Genomic DNA, 22077 nt, shown 5'->3' with positions numbered 1-22077 from the left:
CGCCCGCCTGGCTGGGGCACCGCCGGGAGCCTGGCTGCAGGGCGAACGCTGCCGAGGGGGCGCCGCTATCGTTCCACCGTGGTGGCCAGCAGGGGATGGCAGGAGGCCAGCCGCGCCGCCGCAACCGCGCCCGGGGGCGCTGGGCGAGCGGTGCGGGATCCCACCCGCCCCCCACGGCTCAAGTCACGTTGTGTTTATCGCCGCCACCCTCTCAGCAGCAGAAGGGCCGCACTGCACGGAGGCCTGCAGGAAGCAGAGACTTCACTTGGAGCTGTTCTGTAGCATGCAGGAGGCTGCAGGCAGAACGCCTCGCTCGCGGCTGGGGGTGTTGGGTTTTTTTGATCCTCCTGCTGGTGTTGCACTGCGGTGGAAAGTCATCCTCTGTCACATATGGCAGACGGCAGAAATGCTACCAGTTGAAATACAAACGTTTTCAAACCATCTCTAATAGAAATCCGTAAAGCAAAAGAAAGTATTCCAAGATGCAAGTCAAACTTCCAATTTCATACCGTTCAACACAGATATTGCAAAGATTAAAAGGTAAGAGCTCCGAGAACACAGTCTGGTGGTCAAAGTTCTACTACCACTGTAGCAGTAAGAAGAAACAATGGCGCTGCCTTCCCCAGCTACACTGTCCTAGTCCAAGTAATGAAGCACTCGTTTTAATAACAAAAATACCCACATTTATTCAGCTTACAGTTGTAGTGAACAAGGGTATTTTAAGATTAATAGAGCCACTCTACATCAAGCTTTTATTTCAAAAGTCATCATTACATCATAGATAAAACTGTAGCACAGAAGTGACATTCTTCCCTGTACGTGGCCCACTCGTGCCCTGTGGGTCAGTAGCATAAAGATAACAATATTCCTCTGCTAGGAACAAAAGCTCCTACTTTGCATGCTTCCCATCCACACCTCAAACTCCCATTTGGCTTTCATTACAGTAAAAAAAAAACAAACCAAATATTTTGGTTGTCTTATTTTATGACAACACGTTCCCCAACTGCAAGTCATTTTTCTTTCATGTGCAAGGCACAGAGAAAAACATTAGTCACACATTTTCCGTTTTGGATACCCAAGAAGGTGGTACAGTAGGAAATCAATGTTGCTCTGCTTTTAACCAACTTTGTAATTAAAGATTGCCCCTTTCCAGCACTACTGCTATTCCACATGCATAGTCTGAAGCAAGTGAAGTGCCAGTTAATGGAAAAATTAGGTGCATGCCTGGTAAGTTTACTGTGACATTCTGATACTGCAAATATACCACCTCAACTGAAGTGTTTGATGTTCAAACACTTGTGCTATTTCCTCCATAAATGAATATGGTTGTAACATTATTAAACTAGTTTAAATTCTATATAAAACAATGGGCAGAGCATGCTCAATAAATCAGGCTAAAGCTAGCATAAAAATTAATTGCAACACAGTTCTAAGTAGTATGCGATGCATGGCTTTATTTTCCCTTTTGTCTACAAAACACATGCACACATAATACTTCAATCCTCTAATGTTAGAACAAGCATATTAAGGATATGCATGATTTTTAAAAAATAGCCAAGACAAGTAGTAGAAAACCTGTTTTATTTATATGGAAAAGGCTACATTTAGATTTGTAAAAGGTCTGTGATATTGTTATGTTGCCCACATGTCAAAATCAGTTGTGAAAAGCAACAGAACGGTTATGTATCTTTCTACATAGCAGTGCAATTAGTTCACATTGCAATAAAATTAAGTCAAGTATGCAACAACAGAATCCAAACCAAGTGTTTCTCCATAATCAGCGTACAAAGAAGTACAGTGCAAAGATAATTTCAGGTTTTAAGAAGTCTGCAGTCAGTCTTTAGAATATCCTAACGGGTGGGATACTCCTATTACTATGAGTTGTATCTTGTCAATACTGTGCACAAACAAGTACGTCTAAAATGAAGTGACTTACATGGTAAATAAAATATTTAGTCTATACAGTAAATAAAAAGTACAAATTACATAATTGAACTAACAAAATTAAACTTGAACACACTTATGAAACTGACAAGGTACTTTAAAGACACACATACAGTATTCATCACATAAAAAACGCTACTTTTTCCAGCAAAAATAATTTGGTAGCTTTAAAACTGCATTATGGGTCTTGTAGTCTGAAGATGCAGATGTCCAACTCTTAAAAACCATAATAAATGTCTTCTGCAAAGCATACAAAGAGGATAAATATTCTTATCACAGTCATAAGGTTATTTTTGGAAGTTTGTTCTCCCTTGCTCCAGAAACACACTTACATGGGTGAGAAAAGGGGCATCATGACACATTGAAAGAGTAAACTGTGCTCCGTTTTCTTCGGATTTTGAAAAAAACCCTAGAATTTACAGTACTCTGTGGTATATGAAAAAGTCTTCACAAGTTTACATTGCATATTTCTGAGTCCATTCTCTTGCATGTCTGTTGTATCTGTACGTGCAGAAAGAAGGCAGTACGGTGAAGAGCTGTTAGTGATACATTGACAATAGCCACATATTTACTTAATACAGATGTTATCGTGCTTCTCACTTCTTAGCAATGATTCAAATAACGTTAAAATAGTCTAAAACCCACGAAACATACACCCACTGTATGTTCAGTTTCTAAGGTTACCTATTAAAACTATTTAGACTTAAACTCAAAACCAATCTCACAAGTTTGTATTTAAATGCATATAATTGTGCATACTTAATTTGCATTTCACAACCTGTTCCCTTATTTGTACCTTAACAAGAATTTGTTGTCAATTATTCCCTAATGTGTAGGCTCTTAACAGTCTGACAAAGTTCACACATTTTAGTTGCATAAAATTCAGTAAAATTAACCAGTTTTGGAAAGGGTGGGGATAGAACACACAGTGGCGGGTTTTTTTATTCTCCATTCTAGAATGCCTTCTGCATTTCAGAACTTGAAAAATTTTTGAAAAGCGTTTCTGATTAAGGTCTTGGGGGCTTCTCCTTCTGGTGTGAAGCCATCAGCACTCCCAGCAGTCAATTTCCTTAGAGTCACTAATTTTCACTCTGGGCCTTACATTTGTTCTATCCCACCCTTCAGATGAGACTCACTTTCCCTCTGGGTCCTCCAGAGAAAATGCTGACAAGTTTTTGAATCTGTTTCTTAAGACCAGTATAGCAACTCATGTACTAATCGGGGTTTTTTTTCTTAAGAATATGCTACCACGCAAGTCTTTGGATTTTACTTATACTAAAATACCCATAGATAAATGCTCAGGGGTAACCAGCCATATCTTTCATTTCCTAAATCCAAGATGAGATTAAAAAAAATTAATAGGTATAAGAAGATAAAGCTATAGTAAGACTATACATTCTCTAACTTTCTCTAGCAATGATTTAATGTTGAGTTTTGGAGACAGAGAAATATCCCTTGTTCACTTCCTTCACAAACAGGATACACAATAGCTGAAATCACTGTTAAGTGGGTGGACAAAAGTCACTTTGTGAGGAGAAGCTGAGATAACAACATCCTCAACTTGACCACTATCTGCTTTGCAGTACAAGCTAAAGAGTTCAAGTACTTCAGAAGTGGATTATGTGATTTGATTGTATCAGACATCAAGCTGTCAGAAAAAGGCCCACTTTAATAATTCTTACTCTAGGGAGAGAAATACTAGACCACAGACTTCCATGTAACTTCTACATCACTCCTCTATCCAGTCCTCAAGGTACAAGCAATACTCAAATCTTCACGGACCTGTGATACGTGGTGAACCACAGGCCATTAGTACACGTTGCAAGAAGTCTTCAATGGCTCAGTATTAAAAAAATCAGTACCAAACAATTTCTCAGTCAGTTAACCATAAAGTCAAAAATTATTCTGGATATCACAAACATTCCACAGAATCTGAACCACCGAGTCTAACCATTAAAATAGTGAACAGCAAGGTTACCAAAAAGCAGCTTAAGTTCCAAGGGTAAAAAGCCTGCCCCAAACTAAATCTGTAACTTTTTCCACAACTTGAAGCCAAATAAGCAGTGGTGGTTAGATTGTCTATGAATATACCGCATGGCTATGGCTCTTTAATTTATTGTCAAGGCTGCCAGAAAATGTGAATTCATTTGGGGAAGGTTATTCCATTCTTGGCAAATTGGGACTGGATGTATTTGAAAAAACCTTAGAGGCTCCTATTCCTTGTTACTATCCTTAAACTGATCTTGGTTTTCAGTCTTTCTTAATCTCACAGAAAATCCACAGGTGCTGAAACCCTGTTAGAGAAGACAGCTCAGGCCACACTGATCGTCTGTAGACTACATCCTGGGCTGTGCCCAAAACACCGCCGATAGCAGCAGAGTCCAACGAAATCTCACAGCGGTAAGCAAAATGGTGTTTCCTTCCTGGATCACTGATTCCGTAAACTTTCCCATGCATGAAGTTTTTAGTTTGCAAGCCCAGGAAAAGCAGGCAGTCAATATATCAGCAGAAAGCTGGTATGATGGGAAAATCTCTCATACAGGTAGTATTCTCCCCGTGGAACCTTTGGGAAATCACACAGTCTAATCTGTGGAATAAAGGGCCTGAGCTTCCTGCCACCCACAACTGCAACAAACTCTCTAACAAATCAATTCATTACTTCGCTTAGACATCCACAGACGCCAGTATTCAAAGTCTGAGTGCCAGAAGGAATCACTCCGGAGAGGTGGTGATCTGGAAAGAAACACCACTACGCCAAAGCACCAGGCTTGCTAGTGACCCCTAAATCCTGTTATCTGATGCTGTGAGAGTTCAGCCATGTATGTAGTTTTAAGACAGCGTTTCAAAACCTTCCTTAAGAGTGATGCACAAAAAGAAGTCAGCAAACCTTAAAACTGAACTTTGGGAAATCCAGGGCAGTTCCGCACTGTAAGTAGAGACCCCCAGACAGATGTTCCAGTCAGTATAGTACTTTTAGAGTTAAAAGTTCTCAAATCAAAATCAGATTTGGTCCAGAAGCATGTAATACTTCAGTTACATGCTATCCATGTAAACCTTCCCAAGATCAAACCACCTGCAAGTTCTACAGCTGTTCCAGAAAGTAAAAAACCCCCTTCTTTTTCTCTGCAAGATCAAACCACCTGCAAGTTCTACAGCTGTTCCAGAAAGTAAAAAAACCCCTTCTTTTTCTCTGCAAGATGCTGCAAATTGCAATGTAACAATGGCTTTTAACACTAAAAAGAGCTGAGTATTGTCTATCCTATATTTATAAAATTTTGTCAAAAAATTGCTTGTTGTTCATTCCTAACATCTTACTAGAGGCACAGGTTTTACAACCAGAGGATCACAATAGTAACAAATAACTCACATTTGTGAGATGACTTTTCATGCAATGAATATAAAAACGAGACACAAAAGCGTGAAGGTTTCATGCAACTAAGTACAATAAATTAAGTACCCAATAGCTGTGTATGCCTACAGTTTTCTGCTTGCCATTCCACTGACCGATATTTTCAAGAGTTAAAAATTCTAATACTGTAGAGCTCTATGAAAACAGTACCTTTAACATTTAAGATAGAAGGTGCATAGCAGATAACCATCTGCAAGTACCACACATACAATTATGTATATGTTATACTCACTTTTCCTTGTCTGACTTGTAGATCTGTGCAATATCTGGTACTAAAGGATCATCTGGATTAGGATCACAAAGTAAGGAGCATATGGACAATAAAACTAAATAAAAGAGACACTAGATTAAACAAGTTATTTTGCTTTATTTCTATAATCCTTTAATATATTCCAGTACACCGAAGAAGGGTGGTGAAAGGGAGAACGGAAAGAGAATGCATATTTGAATCAAGCTTTCACATGGCAGTTCTGTTTAGAAATGTTTATACAGCATCATTTTTCTAGGTCCTAAGTAAACAGCACCTGATAATAGCCTAGAGAACTTGCGACCCATGGAACTGTACCTTTCGTAATGATCTTTCCCCCACATTTTAACCTATGAACATTAAACAAACTACTGACTGCATAGCTATGTAAAAATATCTGATCAAACTAAGCCCTTTCCATCTAAAGCTATTTAAAAATAATTAACATTACACTGCCATGTGCTACTCCATTTGCGCATATCCTTCTCCACTTCTGTGCTGCTGACAGTTATTCTCCCCTTCATATGAACATTTCATTTAAGTGTGACTTCCATTTTGGGAAAACACTTCATCAGCATTATATGCATGTATTCATTTATAATTCCATATTCATTTCCTAGTATTGCACCAAGGATGTTTGATTTTTCTAACATTTTCAGTCCATACTTTTCAGGAAATGTCTATTTTTATACTCAGAACTAATATGAATACAAGAGTACACAGTTAAATAATTCTAAGCGTGTTGTGAAACGGAATTTGATGCTGCCGTAAGAACCTGATATAGGATTTTTTTCCTTCCTTTGTCTTGTTACCAAAAAGCCCAGACTAACACCTATTTTCAGCTGTATAAGTTCAACCACATCATACTAACATGTTTCATTTTATTAAGTACCAAACACACCAGTAATATTAAAAAAAAAAATCGGGTTAGAATACTTGGTCACACCAACAACAGGTACTACCATTATATTGTAATCCTTTGATTGAGTAAAGCAAGAACTATAAAGGAGAAACTTGCATGAGCCAGTGAGCTAATGTCCAGTTTATACAATGTATAACATGCAAGCACCTTAAAGCATGTCAAATCAGAACCTAAGACCAGCAGACTGCTCCACTTCGTAACTGAAGGAACACTCAACAAGTAAAGACACAGAAAAGTACTGAAGATCTAAAAACTTCAAGAGTTCTCAGTTGTAAATGCCAACTGGTAAACATGATGTAAATGCCAACTTCTGTTTGCTAAATACCTTCTAAATAACTAGAAACAAGGCAATTTTTGCTCAGCAATAAACCAGCCAGTTTCTGTGGAAAGCTGACACCAACTACACACAAAAGTAATTCATGCCTTCTGCAACTATTTCAGAAAACAGTATTAAAATTAGGTTTTATTTAGCTTATGAGATTACTGTACAGGGTCATTGTACACAAGCACAAGTTGCTTTTCCACAGGGGAGGTATAACACTTGCACTTACATATTGCAATTTCCATTGCACAAAACCTAACATGTTTTTCCTTGCTTGTACAGCAAATGCAATGACACTGTTCTAAAAAAAGACACATAAGACACATGGTTTAGAGGGCTCTCAAGCACATAAGCAAGATGTGACACTGTTTAACCTTGAGTCACATGAGAACTTTCTGTAATATGACTAAGTGTGCCTGAGCATTTTGAAGATGGGTGAGAAAAAACAATGATAGCACCCACATTTCAAGCAGCTTTTGAAGTGGCACAAAATGCCTACAACAAAAGAACTGCTAACTGTAACCTCAATGTTCCAAAAAATCTAGTGTTACCTTGAGAAAGTTTAACTACAGGACTAGAATATTTTAATAAATCTTTTACTGATGACTTGGAAAGCAGCTACATTTTACAATATTAATCTTTAAGAGGAATGCAAACCAGAACAATTTATCTCATTTTAAAATGAAGTATAACGAAGACCTTAGCCCACACAAAGATGCTCAGGCAAGCCAAAGAGCCACCAATAAGCAGAGAAGCCCATCACATCAGTATCAGGGTTTTCCATTTACATCCACATTAATTTGATTTTGAAGGTCTGCTGACCATTTTCTCCTCAGTTCTGCATGCACAGTCAGCTATAATACAGAAGTTGCATTTCAGACTAATTGGATGTTTGTTATCTTACCCAACTTGTTTTAAAACCTTTCTTTGCCATACACATAGTATTTTATGTAATGTGACACTCCAAATAAATTGTGCAAAATCTTGGATCATAACAAGAATACCGATAGAATTTGCCACTTCTGTAACATGCAGGAGAAATGAGGTTGCACTGCCACCCTTACTACAGTAATACACAAAAATGTGCCATGGCAGTGTAAGCAATTTCATAAATACATTAGCAAATCTGTGAGTTTACCTTTTGATACAGTCAGAGCTGGTGACCATTGAGATCTCAGGATATCAAGGCAAATACTCCCATTACTGTTTATGTTTGGGTGGTAGATTTTTGTGGTAAAAGCAATCTGGAATAAAAAAAAAAAATAAAACCAAGTAACAACAAATTATGTTTATTATATTTAGAATCCTTAACATTGTCCCTTCAGTTCCAGACATACAAGATCTGCCAACAAATTTATTGTAGTCTTATCTGTTCATCCACTATGAACATGGATCCTATTGCTGGCCTTTCTGGTTTTATCTTCAAAAATTAAGCCTCAAAGAACAAAGAGACAGAAACAAAGCTTTGACCAAAAAAACCCTGTAAATTTTGAGAAAAGACTTACCTTTGGCGGTTTGAAAGGATAGTCTGTTGGAAAGTGTACTGTGAGAAAAAACACTCCTCCTTGATATGCACTATCAGGCTGGGGAAAAAAACAAAACAAACAAAACATATTAATATATTTCAGTTATTTTGGAGCTTCCCTTCTGAACACAGATAACCTCCCAAAGCTGTACATAATCTTATAAAATCCACTTTTTCCCCAGTACACAGCCCATGCTATGCGCCACGGCCCACTATGGGCTGTGTACTGGGAAGGCACAGTGGGAACTGAACCCCCCCACTGGCCTGCAGGGCTACAGTAGAGCCAACCATGGCTACTACTGCAGTAGCGCAACAAGGCTACTGAGTGCTGCCCTTCCTGGGGAGAAAAAGGGAGGGAGCTATGTGCGACTGGTGGAGCTGCAAAACTGCTGGTCCATCAGCTCCACCATGCCAAGGGGAATACAAAAGCCAGAGCAGGTCTTCCAAATCCTGTCTCCGTGCAACACCACCGCTGCTCTGATCCTCCTCCATCCTTAAGCTACAAATATACTTACCTTAAGAAGTGGTTTCTCTTTGCAGATGCAAAGAGTAGGATTTTCCAACATAATTCAGTTGATCATGATGACATCAGGGAGTTTTAAAACACACAACATCTTTGTGACCTGTACAAATCTGTGAACATGCATTTTGTTAGAGAACATGTGCACAGGTTTACGTCCAGGTTGCACACAGTAATAGATAGAAATAACTTTGTGGCAGTCATCTGTTGAGGAAATCTTTCATTTTTATTAATTAGAAAAGTGAGGGGGAAAGTCTCAATGATAAATGATAGAGAGCAGTGCTGCCGTTTCTAATTAAAGGAAGGAGAAGAAAACCTTTCTCATTACTTGGCAAGTTTAAAACAGCAACATAGGACCTCAATCTCGCAAAGCTGCAGAAGACCAAGTTTTCGGGTTTTCTTAGGGAAGCAAAGGCAGACTTCTTAAAATAAAATGTTTACCTTGGAAATGAGCAAAAAAACCCACAACAGTCCGAGATGCATATAGGAGGTAAAGTCACAAATGGTGCACCAAGACATGTCATCTTACAGACTCAAAATGCAGACCGTGTTGCAATGCAAGGCAGGTTATATATAGTATTGCTAAGAAGTCAGCATTAGGTAACATCAGAATAGGTTGCCGCTGTACTTCCAATAAGGTTTGAAAGGACTGCTTGCATGCATACTAAATGGATTTGTCAAAGTTAAAATAAGCTGAAGATGAGACAAGTTCAGAGTCAGAGAAAAGGCAAAGTGAAGTCACACTGTGTTTTATGAGTAAAGTACATAAAACAAATTTATGATGCCCGCAGACAGGAGAAAAGGTTACCCTACTTTCACACCTAGGAAGTGAATTTTGAAGGGAAGTTTTAGTCCTATGCTTCCCTCAGCCATCAGGCAACATACAGGACGTGCATCCCTATTTCTTTATGTCATCAAGATAAAGGATTAATCTTGGTGGTGTTCTTTTCTTGTATCTCAGCAGCTACTGCTGACAAAGAAAGGCAAGAGCCACTCATTCTTATCCTTAACTAGAGAAATCTGAGGAACCTGAAGCAAAGAAAAGAATATTTTCCACTACAGAACATGAAAGGTGAATTGCAAGCTGGAAGAAAAAAAATGGAATTTAAGTCAGGATTTACATGATAGTATTTCCCTTAGAGCAACAGAGTCATTCAGGATGGAGACCTTATCAGCGGCAATCAGCACATAAGGTTTTGTTAACTCTTCTTTGCTGTTTTGCCATTCACCTTTAAGCAGTGTAGGACAGCAAGGGTCAGAATGACTTTGCATATGAAAGAACATAGTTGTTAAAAGAAAAATGGCAAAAGCATTAGTATTCTACAGAAAAACTTGCCACAATCACTTCAGTTGCTGCTGGGCCATTGACAAGTTGGACAACAGACTCCAGCATACTACTGGCATTAGCAACTGATCTTTCACTGCTTCAGAGCAGCTGTGCTGAAAATCCAGAAATAGTCTCAAAGCAGACACAATTCCATTTTTCTCTGCCATATGATGCTGCACTTTAATCCATCAAGTATTATTTCAAAATTTCAACTCACACAGTGATTCAGATCACAATCTGAACCAGAGACACTTCTTTCCAAATTACTAAGTCCAAAAGGAAAACACTAGGAATACAAACTCCCTAACATAATATGAATAAACACCCCTTTCCTCAAGTCATGTTGTTCTCTATTCTTTTTGTTAAAACTCTTTTCAGTTTTCCTTTAAACCTTCCCGTTCTTAAGCTTTGTTGTCCTTTCTTATGTCACTTCCTTGACAAATGTCATCAATGGGGTCTTCAGAGCGTCACCCAACCCAACAAGGAAAGCAGGCCTTTCCAAACAGAAACTGAAAGTACCCACAATTGCTGGTCTACATTTTGCAAAAGTCGTCTGTTTTTGCCAAAGCCTTATCACAGCCAACAAATAATCACCCTGTGCAATTCCACTCTTGTTTACAGTTACCAACTTTAACACTGGATCATACCCACTCTTTCTCTTCTCAGGCAGGTGAATCTTCCAGAATTGAAATCATCATATTTGAAAAGCAAGCTTTTCACTTTGCAGCCCACCTCACCAATTCATACATTGCCATTTACTGATTACGCACCCCTAACTTCATGAAGTTTGAAGAGTTACATCAAGAAACTTGTACCAGACTCCTAAGAACAATAATACTACCCAAAATCTTTCATCTATACACAGCACAGCTGAATTTGACTGCCATGTTTACAGAAACCCAAATGAACCCTTCTGCAGCAAAAAGGGAAACAAGGTCTACATTCTAAGGGGCATGAATTACATATACTTACAGGTCCCATAATTGTTGCTTGCCAATGAAACACTGAAAGTCAGAATGATACAACAATTAGAGATTATCCAAGTGTTTTTGAAACTGAAGAAAGGTCAGCAGTGACAAAGCACTATGAACAGCTTACAGTCATCTCCAACAGGTCCGGCAGAACAGTGGGCCGGTGGGTCTCGCTGCAGATCACTCAGTTCCTGTAAGAAACACACAAATATTGTCAAGGCATCTACACAGAAGTGCACAGCGCTCAGCAGCATCACTTCATAAGTGAGAACACAAACAGATTTTATTAAATAGACCTGTGGTTTTTTTAAAGAAATCAACACTTGAGATGCCCATTGATACCTAAAGGGTTTTTTTGTCAAATAGGTCTGCAGCAAAAGACAGCATTCTGCTATAAATTAATATCCAAAAGTATTTACGAGTTATAGTCAAGTTCATAATAAACTGGATATACTAAAGCAGATAAAAAAAATAAAAGTAGTAAATTAAGGGTTTCTGGATTTGTCTGTAAACTCACTGCTTAATTTAGAAATTTGTGCCAATTTGATCATTTCTTCTGCTATTGATTTTACAAAAGCTTCTTGCCAGTCAACTGATTTATTCCTCTTACAGAAATCTATATAGTCTGAAGTAATTTAAGATTATTATTTAATTACACAAAACCAGCTCAGCTTTTCGTCTGATTGATCATCAAATGTAAAACAAGCCAGATATTAACACTGGTTCATTTTCCTTGTTTAATTCAATATACTGCAATAAGTTTAACGATTATGTGTAAATACTTCCACTGAAATAAGCTAAAAGATGTATGCTAAACCACCTCTCAAGTCACTCAAGTAATTACTGAAAACATACATTTAAGCCAACAATAGCCAGAAGCAGGTCTGCAAATACCTCCTTCAGTTTAGCTTAAGGACTAACAGTGGAAACATTTCTACTCAAAAATCATTAGTCAACTACTTACAAAATCAAGGTTTAAATTGGAACTAAGTTTAATTCAAATGTAGAATTCGTGTACATAGCATGATCAGATCTTGCATACAAATTGAAGTGTTAGAACTCTGCTTTATTTTATCCATGAATTTATTAATTAATGACATCCAGTAACTCACACACTGCTCTGAGGGACCCAATTTACCATGGACTTGGCACCTAAATTCAGGCACACTTCTTAGAGGTCCACTCTTGGCCCTGAATTCAAAGAAAAGCAGTGCAATGTACCTTCAGCCAGTTAACAGACTGGTAACGTTACTACTGGCTCTGAAGTCACTCCTCACAATCCTTGCAATTTAAAACAAGAGGCAGTTCTTTCATATACTAAAATAGCTCAGGTTGCCAGCTAGTGTTACTTATGTGCCCTAAACTTTATTCTGCTGGTGAAATAGTATGCTGGTCCAGAAACACCACTCAGGGCTAGACTCTGACGAATAAAACCAATAGCAAAACCCTTCAGAAGTTCAGTTCCCTTTTTAATCAGAGGATTCAAATTTCACTAAGGGAGTGAAACAGAGAACCAGTATTCTATGCAAAGCCCAGTCATTGCCAGCACACCAAGGGAGTCAACAAGTCTCAAGTTTCCAGGAGTTGCAACAAGCATTAGCAGCAGCAGCGCTGTTACAGCCGCTGTCTACTCTGTTCAAGTGCAACAAGAAAAGCTTCTATAGGTACATCAGGGATAAAAGGAAGACTAGGGAAAACACGGCCCCTCTCCAAAAGAGAACAGCAGACCTAGTGACTCAGGACGTGGAGAAGGCTCAGGTATGCAATGACTTTTTTGCCTCAGTCTTCACCAACAAGTGCTCCAGCGACACTGCCCAAGTCACAGAAGGCAAAGGCAGGGACTAGGAGAACGAAGAACCTCCCACTGTAGGAGAAGATCAGGTTCAAGAACATCTAAGGAACCTGAACATGCACAAGTCCATGAGACCTGATGGGCTGCATCCACAGGTCCTGAGGGAACTGGCAGATAAAGTGGCTAAGCCACTATCCACCATATTTGAGAAGTCGTGGCAGTCTGGTGAAGTTCCAACTGACTGGAAAAGGGGAAACATAAACCCCAGTTTTTAAAAAGGGAAAATATGGAAGACTCAGGAAACTACAGGCCAGTCAGTCTCGCCTCTGCACCCAACAAGACCATGGAGCAGATCCTCCTGGAAACTATGCTAAGGCACAAGGAATATAAGGAGGTGATTGGTGACAGCCAACATGGCTTCACTAAGGGCAAATCGTGCCTGACATTTGGTGGCCTTCTATGATGGGGCTCCAGCATTGGTGAATAAGGGATGAGCAAAGACATCATCTGTCTGGAATTGTGCAAAGCATCTGACGCTGTCCCGCATGACATCACTGTCTCTGAACTGGAGAGACATGGTTTTGATGGGCAGACCACTCTGTGGATAGGAATTGGCTGGATGGTCATGCTCAAAACAGTTGAGGTCAACAGCTCAATGTCCACGTGGAGACCAGTTACAAGTGGCATTCCTAAAGAGTTGGCATTGTGACCAGCACTGTTTAACATCTTTGTCAGCAACATGGACAGTGGAATCAAGCGTACCCTCAGTAAGTTTGCTGATGACACTGAGCTGTGTGGTGCGGTTCATGTGTTCGAGGGAAGGGATGCCATCCAGAGGTACCTTGACTGGCTTGAGAGGTGGGCCCGTGTGAACCTCATGAAGTTCAATAAGGCCAAGTGCAAGGTCCTGCATGTGGGTTGGAGCAACCCCCAGTATCAATACAGGCTAGGCCGAGAATGGATTGAGAGCAGCCCTGAGGAGAAGGACTTGGGGGTGCTGGCTGACAAGCTCAACATGACCTGGCAATGTGCCCCTGCGGCCCAGAAAGCCAACCGTACCCTGGGCTGCATCAGAACGGTCAGGAGGCAATTCCCCCCCTCTATCTGCTCTCATGAGACCCCATCTGCAGTACTGCATTCAGCTGTGGGCCCTATAGTAAAGAAGGACATGGACCTGTCTGAATGAGTCCAGAGGAGGGCCACTAAAAGGATCAGGGGGCTGGAGCACCTCTGCTATGAAGACAGGCTGAGGGAGTTGGGGTTGTTCAGCCTGGGGAAGCGAAGACTCTGAGGAAATATTACAGCAGCCTTCCAGAGGGCCTACAAGAAAGCTGGAGAGGGACTTTTTACAGGGGCATGTAGTGATAAGAGAAGAGGGAATGACTTTAAACTGAAAGAGGGGAAATTAGATTAGATATTAGGAAGAAATTCTTTATTGCGAGGGTGATGAGGCACTGGCACAGGTTGCCCAGAGAAGCTGGGGATGCCCCATCCCTGGAAGCGTTCAAGGCCAGGCTGGATGGGGCTTTGAGCAGCCTGGTCTAGTGGGAGGTGTCCCTGCCCATGGCAGGGGGGTTAGAACTAGATGATCTTTAAGGTCCCTTCCAACCCAAACCATTCTTTGATTCTGTAATTTGCAACTCAAAAACTAACCAAACAAGGGAAGATTAGGTCTTGTACTCACACTAAAGAGAAAGCCAGCTACATGAGACTGTTAGCTAAAACAGAAAACTCAAAGCCTAAGAATCACGCATTTTATAATGGTCATTGCTGACTACAAAATTAAAGGCAGTGATGGGAAAAATATATAGCTTAAACTCTTCAGAAAGTCTCTGAAATATATGCAAACATTCCCTTATACATATGCAAAGTGCTAGGCAAGAACTTAACTTTGAAGTCACAAGTGTGTAACAGTGCATTCATTTGCTAAATGCTTTCCTCAAGGTCTTTACATATGCCAAACCCACACAAACTTGTTTTCTTTCATATGTACAGACGTACTTCAGAATTGGCAGGAACTAGGAAAGACTCCTCAAGTATATACTTCCAATTTGTTCAGGCTAAAGGCACTGAAATGTATCCATGATAAAAAACCCATGTCTTTAATCATACCTTGATGAGACCCAGAACTATCAGCTCCTTTTATTAGTATTTGCCCAATAATAATGAAGAAAGGTCTGTCTTCAACCAACTCACTAAATGAGAGTGATGTTCATGGGTACATTCAGAGAGCTTCTGCAGCTAGGAAACAAAGCCAGACCAAATTTCAAAATCAATAGAGCAAATTCAAGCCATATTTTCAAATCATAAGAAATGTACCAAAGGTAATGTCGTTTAAAAATACAAATGGTAACATGATCAAACTTTGTAAATTGACACCGACAGTGTTAAAAGCTTGAGCATTTATATACAGAAGCTCAGACCAAGCTGTGATAAAACCGAAGTCCTATTCAGCTTTATATTGTTAACTATGCTGTTTAAGCTTCACAGTCAAAGCAAAATGATCTGGAGAGCTGTAAGATTTAAACTTTAAGCCTTCCCACACCTTCTGAAATGGTGCCAGGAAATAGTCACCATGTCCCCAAGCCAGACTGACTTGCCAGTGTCCAGTACTGAACACTGCAGAACAGTTGTGAGGACTCTAGAGTAAGTAAATGTAGAAAAACTGCTTCATGACTTTATATAGTCACAAAAGAACAAGAAGTTGAATACAAGAATTCTCTACACAAAGCAGAAAAGATGCTCTTCTTAAGAAGCCTAAAAACTTGCTTTGTCAAGGGACAAGGCTGAAGAGTTACAAAGCACAATGGGCTGAAGCCTCATCAGGAAGTGCAGGAGAACAGCACGTAAGGCATTACACAGTCAACGCTAAAACTTTCCCTGTAATTTTAAGTTAATCGGTTCCAGCAGATTTGTCCATGTTTTATGGATTATCACCACGCAGCTGCACGATGCAGGTCTGGTTACTTCAAGACTTTGTCTTTACCAATAATTTTAGTCACTCGTAGAGAAAATGCTGATACAAGACTTTGATGTGTGTAGGCTAACAAACAGGATCCATAACTCAAAGCAGTGCCGTTTCAGTTTCAAAAGAGGAAGTCAACACTCTTAATTACAGTGTACACCACCGAAACATCTTTTATGAGAATACACAAAACCAAAGTTTTGTATGCAACAGATGCAAACCAAAGCGTCAGTTATTTCAAACATTGGTGAATGGCACATTATAAAATCATCTACCAAGAGCTCCAACACATGCCACGCTATCCTAGTACATCCAGGACAAACTTGTACAAACAGCTAAACTGAGGACAGTGGCAGAAATAAATCTAATCCTCTCAAACACAGAAAATATTACAGAGTAGAGTAGAATACTGTTAATTCTATGCTTCTAACTAGTTGCAATGCAAATTATTTCTCCCATTTTTAACTACAGAACAGCAGCAGAGCACAAAAGCAAGCCAGACACATGACCAGGTGCAGCTAACAAAGCAATATTAGCATAACGCCACAAATGCTAAACAACAATTACTGGAGATGGACACAGCCAAGCCTCCAAATTACCACCTTTCACTGTGCCACACACATTGTACAACAGCTCTGTGGGCAGCATGAGGTAAAAATTTAAGGATCAGGTTTAACTGATCTGAACCACACACTATGGCTGGCTATAAATGCTGAAAATATTTTTGAACGTGCAGATTAGTACTCATTGTCAAAGTAGAATACCCGATGTATTTCATAAAAGTATAAAGTTGGTGACACTAGTGAAGGCCAGTTTAACACTAACATGTTTCATTAGCAGTCGGGCTTCTGTCCTAAAAAGCTGCTGTAACAAGACTGTGAAGGACACTTTGGTAACAGGGAGAAAAGTAGTCTCAGCACAGTACTCATGGACACTCAGTGACTATGAACATAAGTAGTAACAACAACAACAAAAAAAACCACAAAAAACCTAAACAACAACAAAAAAAGGCAGGCATAAAAATGTCTCCTTTTTTCCAGTTTAAAAAGAAAAGTCAGAAAAAAAGACCGCAGACTATCAGAAGACCAAAATAAACTGCAGGCAGCATCACTAAAAGTTATTTTAATTCTCCAAGCGACACAAAACCACAACCAGAGTTCCACACCGTTACTTAAAAAAGAGGTTTTTATACTTGCCAGCTATGTTCTTCATTTCTTGCACAAAATGCACTGTAGACCACAAACTCATTTCCTACCAACTCCATGCGTACACTGCTGCTATTATATTAACCCTGTTTGGAACCATCTGTCAAAAAACCCCCAGTGATTATACTTATGACTAGTTAAAGGATTCTCTGTTCTTCATAAATTTGGGAAGTGTAAAGCAAATATTAATCATAAATTTTCTTGATATAAAGGTAAGTCTTAGTTATTAAGTATATGTATTTATACAATGTTTTAATGCAAAAAAAAATAATTGTTGTGATATCACAGCTGATGCTTTGTAAGCAAGTTAAAACTTTTTACATTACAGATCCAAAAATTTCCTCAATATGTTTACTACCATCTGAAGATAGTACATGACTCCACAGTTTAAAGTCAAAACCTAAACTACAAGTATTGGTAAAACTTCATCTACTTGAGTTTATTTACAGTAACAAGTTATTTTCAACATAAATATTCAAGTCCCTATGAATATATGAAACACATAGTGAAACAAACAGACATATAGTTCATTCACATACCTAAACGTTTGAATGCTTCTATTCTTTCTGAGTTGTAGGGGAAAAACAATCGAGCACTATGTACCAACAAGATAAAAAACAACAGCTATTTTTAAACCCTCTTCAAATGTCTCTCTTGTAACTGGTTTCAGAATCTCTTCTAAGTCCAATTTTTTTAATGTCTGTAACAAAAGTAAATACTGGTTTTGTACGTATTTCAGAACAGCCCGAGCCATTAGCAAGCACAACATCAAGCCCCCATTAACACTGGGGGAGCACCCAGAAGTACAGGATTTATGATGAAAACAATCTCCCCAACTGCAATAGACTGCAATCTCACAATTAGATACATAAACAAAGAATTCAGAACAGGAATCTTAGAAACATCGTTCTGCATAGGATGATGGATGGGCAGAACTGACCTATGCACTAACTTGCATAACCTGACAGCCTGAATTATTTTCTACCTTGCACAAAAGCCATGGTGTCTCAGTTTCCAGAGGTGGCAACCATAAAAGCTTCTTTGCACAATATCCCTTCCCAACCAAAACCTACACTATTAGCTTTCACAATTTGCAACACCTGGAATTTTCGATGCCCACAAGAACACGCATTATTCTTTCATTGGTGCGTCACAGACTACAGAGAAGCAATGCCCGCCCCAGGGAACATCTATTCTACATCACACACAGAGCGCAGCCTAAAGTTTTTGACAGCATAGAAACACAGTGCCTCTCTTTCATACAATGGCATAGCAAAGCACTGACAAGGTAAACTAACACAGACTCCTCATCTTAAGATGAGTAAGAAACCCCCATCTTTCTGAGATTCTCTGAGGAACTCGGAGATTAATTTGTCACGGAAGCAGCACTGATGGCTGTGCTTGCACAGCACGGCTTCACGTCCTGACCACTTTTCTTCCAGTGCAGCACTATGCTGAACATACTCTCATGTGCAGTGATCAGCTTGTTCATTAGTTATTCTGTTGCTCATTTTTTAAGAAAGCTCTGAAATGCAATACATCTTTCCGTTACTAGTGTATAGTGTTGAAGCCCATAGGCTGTTGTCCTTTGAGGAGACCCTCAAGACTGATCAACAAAAGACAGGATGCAACAACACAGATCTCAATGACAATACTATTTAGAAATTGGGAGTCCCAACTGGTATGAGACAAAATATGCTTATTAACATTTCTACATATTACAGCTTTCCTTCCTCTGTAGGAGCTATCATCCTGAACACACAAATTATCAAAATTATTGTGAACAAACACTCAAGCTTGCCACCAAAATCCCTAGCTGTGTTTAAGTGCAATTCTGAACCACCCTAAAACCACCCAAGCTTAACTTCAGACAGTATGTCTAGACTGACAAGCTCTCAAGTAATACCATTGTGTTTTCTGACAATGATTTGTTCTCCAAAGAGTTCCTCTAGGCGCTCTGTGAAACTATGAAGTCCTTACAGCATTTCCTCTACTCCAGATCTTATCCCTTCCTACCCTTGAGATACAACATAGCTATCAATCTTTACAGCCAGTCTGAAACATGAGGAAGTCAGATCGGATAAACACCCTGTCACACAAATACATTTAATCTAGCATTAAACTTCCAGGTTTATGATTTTCAGGAAAGCTCTGTCTACTACAGTGACTTCAAGATAGTCTGTCTTCTCGATCTTCTCCCTTGCATTTTAACTTTCCATTTGAAACAATCCTATTTTCTTGCCCCTTTCCTCTTCTTCTACTCTGGAGGCAGGCTGCTGGCCAAATTCCTCTAGTCTTATTTTTTTCTTCCCCTAGAAAGGCAGCAGGTAAGTGATGATGGTCATTAATCGAGAAAAGAAAATGAGCAACAATAATTTCTGCAGCAAACTAGAAGCAAGAGGTAACTAGTTCTGAATCTAATCTGACCTCTTCTCATAGGTCGTTCCCAAATATCTCTTCATGTTTTGGATAAAAGTTACTGCATAATCAGAAAATCTTACGCTACCTTGAAGTCAACATCCAGGTAAGTGTTTCTACATTTTCAAAGAGGAAAAACAGAATCTAATAAGGCTAACAGGATGAAAGATACGCTTTTGTAAATAATCTACCCATCATTTCAGATCCATCAAACACAAAAGTTTTAAAATGCCACACTAAAGAAAATTGTAGGTTACCAATACGTATGGAAGTCTCTAAAGTAGAAATAAAAGTTACCTGGGAATGTGGTAAGAGAAAAATATGGAGAACAATCCTGTTCTAGCAGGACCTCATTTGGAAGGCCACGAAGTACCACTCCATCTCAAAAACACCAGAAAACTACCAGACCTTCCAATTTTTCTTTGTTCATCTTAGCAGAAGGGAAGCGAACAAGGAGAGCAAAGAGAGTAATATATTCAGAACAATCCCTTTCTTATAAACACAAGGGTAAGAAGATGCTCAAGAAAAGGTGGGAAATCAAAAAGGCAACAAAAGGCAAAGCATTCCCATAATACACAGAGGCATGACAGAATTATTGCTAAAGAACACCACTGCAGCTCTTTATTAATATTTGATATAATGTTCAAATGCAACCTTCACAAAAAATACATGATATGAAATAACAAAAATCTCCCTTAATTGCACTACCTGTAAAGGGATAATAAGATTTGCAGCACGAGACATGACTACCAACTTCCCATAGAAACTCCTCCAAAAACCTTTACATTTACTGCAGGGTACCCTAAATCTGCTCGCTACAGGGTTAACTGGCCATTGTAGAATTGCATTTCTGTAACACCAACGTTTTCCAACAGCAAAAGGGAATCCAGAACAAGAAATTACAACACAGAGAACCAGGATAGCACAAAGGCCAACTAAACATGGTGGATCAACAGCGACTATAACACATCGAATGCATCAACATCAACTCGACTTCTATGCTTACCATGCATGATACTTTTTTTGTCTGTGCTGTACCAGCCAAGTCTTGCGAAACAAAAGGAATCTAGACATTTACTCCAGCATTAAAACCTGGCCATTTATAAATCTTATGAAAAAAAACCTATAACTGGGATAGAGTCAAAGGTCGTTATCAAGTACCGTGCTGACAGCACCTCTTAGCGCGGACAAAGCCTGCTGCCCAGAGCTGGCGGCGCCGAGCCCAGCAGGGACGCGGTGTTTTGGCAACAGGCACAGCACTTGCATCTCTGCTAAAGATAACCCACCAGCACAAGTTCGCCCTTCCCAGCACCCCACGGCCACAGGGCCCCCCTCGGGAAGCCCTTCCCCAGCACCCCACGGCCACAGGGCCCCCCTCGGGAAACACATCCGATGCTTCGTTAAAGACGGTTTAAAAGACTGACTCGGGGTGGGGGGCCTTCAAGCAGGCGAAGAGGCCCCACACCGTGAGGAGACCGACAGGAGCGACCCCTTCTCCCCCTCAAGCCCACTCCGACTGGGACAGCCGCGCCCCGCACCGGTCCGCCCCCTCCGCCCCCTGAGGCGGCCCCGCCGGCCAGGCTCCGGCAGCGGGGGCACGGCCCGGGCGGCGGCGGGTTGAAGGACGGGGCCCAAGCAGACAACGCGGGGCAAAGGCTCCCGCGAAGCCCCCCGCCGAGCCGCGGCGCGGCCCGGCGCCACCCCCGCGGGCGGCAGCGGGGCAGCCTTTCCCCGCACCCCCCGCGGTCCCGCTCACTTTCTGTATCCGCTTCAGCGCCATGGGAGCGCGGGGCGGCGGCGGCGGCGGCAGCGGCGGGGAGCGCGGCTGGGGGGCGGGGCGGGCGGGGAACGTCATCGGCGCGCGCCGCGGGGGCGGGGGTGAAGGGAGCGCGGGGCGGGGCGCGCACGCGCCGGGCCCCATGTGGCGCCTGCGCAGCCCAGGGCCGCTCGCGGGGCGCGCCGGGAAGTGCAGTGCGGGTAGCGCGCGCGTGTGGCGCTTGCGGAGCTCTCCTCATATCGGCGCTTGAAAATGTACTGGGGTTTGCGAATGGGCTTTGTTTAGACCTCGTTCTCTTCCCCCTGCGGATCCTGTGGGTGACTGGGAAACGGAAGCGCTATTAGGCTGTTTGGGTTCAAAAAGCAAAAGGTGCTTGAAGGTCACATCCCCCGCGGACACCCCGACGGGCGAAGGGGAGGTCAGCTGCGTGGGGCTTCCCTCACAGCACCCGCCCCTCGGCAAGAGCCACATGTCACGTTTGCAGTGCTGTACGAATGGAGCGGGAGAGGTATGCTGGCTGAGAAGGCCGTTCAGGAAGGCCCTGACTAACAAGTCCTTAATCAGGGATAGGACTCTGGTAGTATTTTTTTTTTTTTTTTTAAGTAAAAAGTAGCAATCCTCTTGCTTACGTCAGTATCCCAAGTTTGTGAGGTTTAAGACAGCTGTCACTGAGCATATCGCTCTTTAGTTCACCTCCACAGCTTCACGGGACCAGTACGTTCTAATGGGCTTG

General features: G+C 40.9%; 1 protein-coding gene across 7 annotated transcripts; it reads right to left on the bottom strand.

The window, feature by feature from the left end:
* Window positions 1-1564: 1564 nt before the first annotated feature.
* UBE2D1 (ubiquitin conjugating enzyme E2 D1) lies at window positions 1565-21411 on the bottom strand. 7 transcript variants are annotated; one of them, XM_056351151.1, is made up of 8 exons: window positions 21324-21367; window positions 11315-11378; window positions 11189-11220; window positions 8885-9002; window positions 8350-8427; window positions 7983-8088; window positions 5586-5679; window positions 1565-2445 (listed from the first exon to the last, which is right to left on the bottom strand). In XM_056351151.1, exons 4-8 carry the CDS (start codon window positions 8933-8935, stop codon window positions 2400-2402), a joined length of 375 nt encoding a protein of 124 aa, XP_056207126.1. In that variant the 5' UTR covers window positions 8936-9002; window positions 11189-11220; window positions 11315-11378; window positions 21324-21367; the 3' UTR covers window positions 1565-2399. The 7 variants fall into 7 exon arrangements, with proteins under 7 accessions (XP_056207126.1, XP_056207125.1, XP_056207122.1 ...); XM_056351150.1 differs by lacking the exon at window positions 21324-21367 and adding an exon at window positions 15092-15110; XM_056351147.1 differs by lacking the exon at window positions 8885-9002 and having other exon boundaries at window positions 21324-21411.
* Between the last annotated feature and the right edge of the window lie 666 nt (window positions 21412-22077).

This window comes from Falco biarmicus, chromosome 9, assembly GCF_023638135.1.
Source record: "Falco biarmicus isolate bFalBia1 chromosome 9, bFalBia1.pri, whole genome shotgun sequence".
Taxonomy (NCBI): domain Eukaryota; kingdom Metazoa; phylum Chordata; class Aves; order Falconiformes; family Falconidae; genus Falco; species Falco biarmicus.
Note: the sequence above shows the minus strand (reverse complement) of the source record. Positions and strands in the feature narration are given on the sequence as shown.

Bases quoted from the DNA above. Each gene is read 5' to 3' on its own strand.
- UBE2D1 (XM_056351147.1), bottom strand. From the start codon at position 21,347: ATGGCGCTGAAGCGGATACAGAAA. The intron at 11,221-11,314 runs GTAAGCTGTTCA...TCTGACTTTCAG, and splicing joins CGGACCTGTTGGAGATGACT to TGTTTCATTGGCAAGCAACA. The intron at 8,428-11,188 runs GTAAGTATATGT...TTTTTTCCCCAG, and splicing joins AAGCAACAATTATGGGACCT to CCTGATAGTGCATATCAAGG.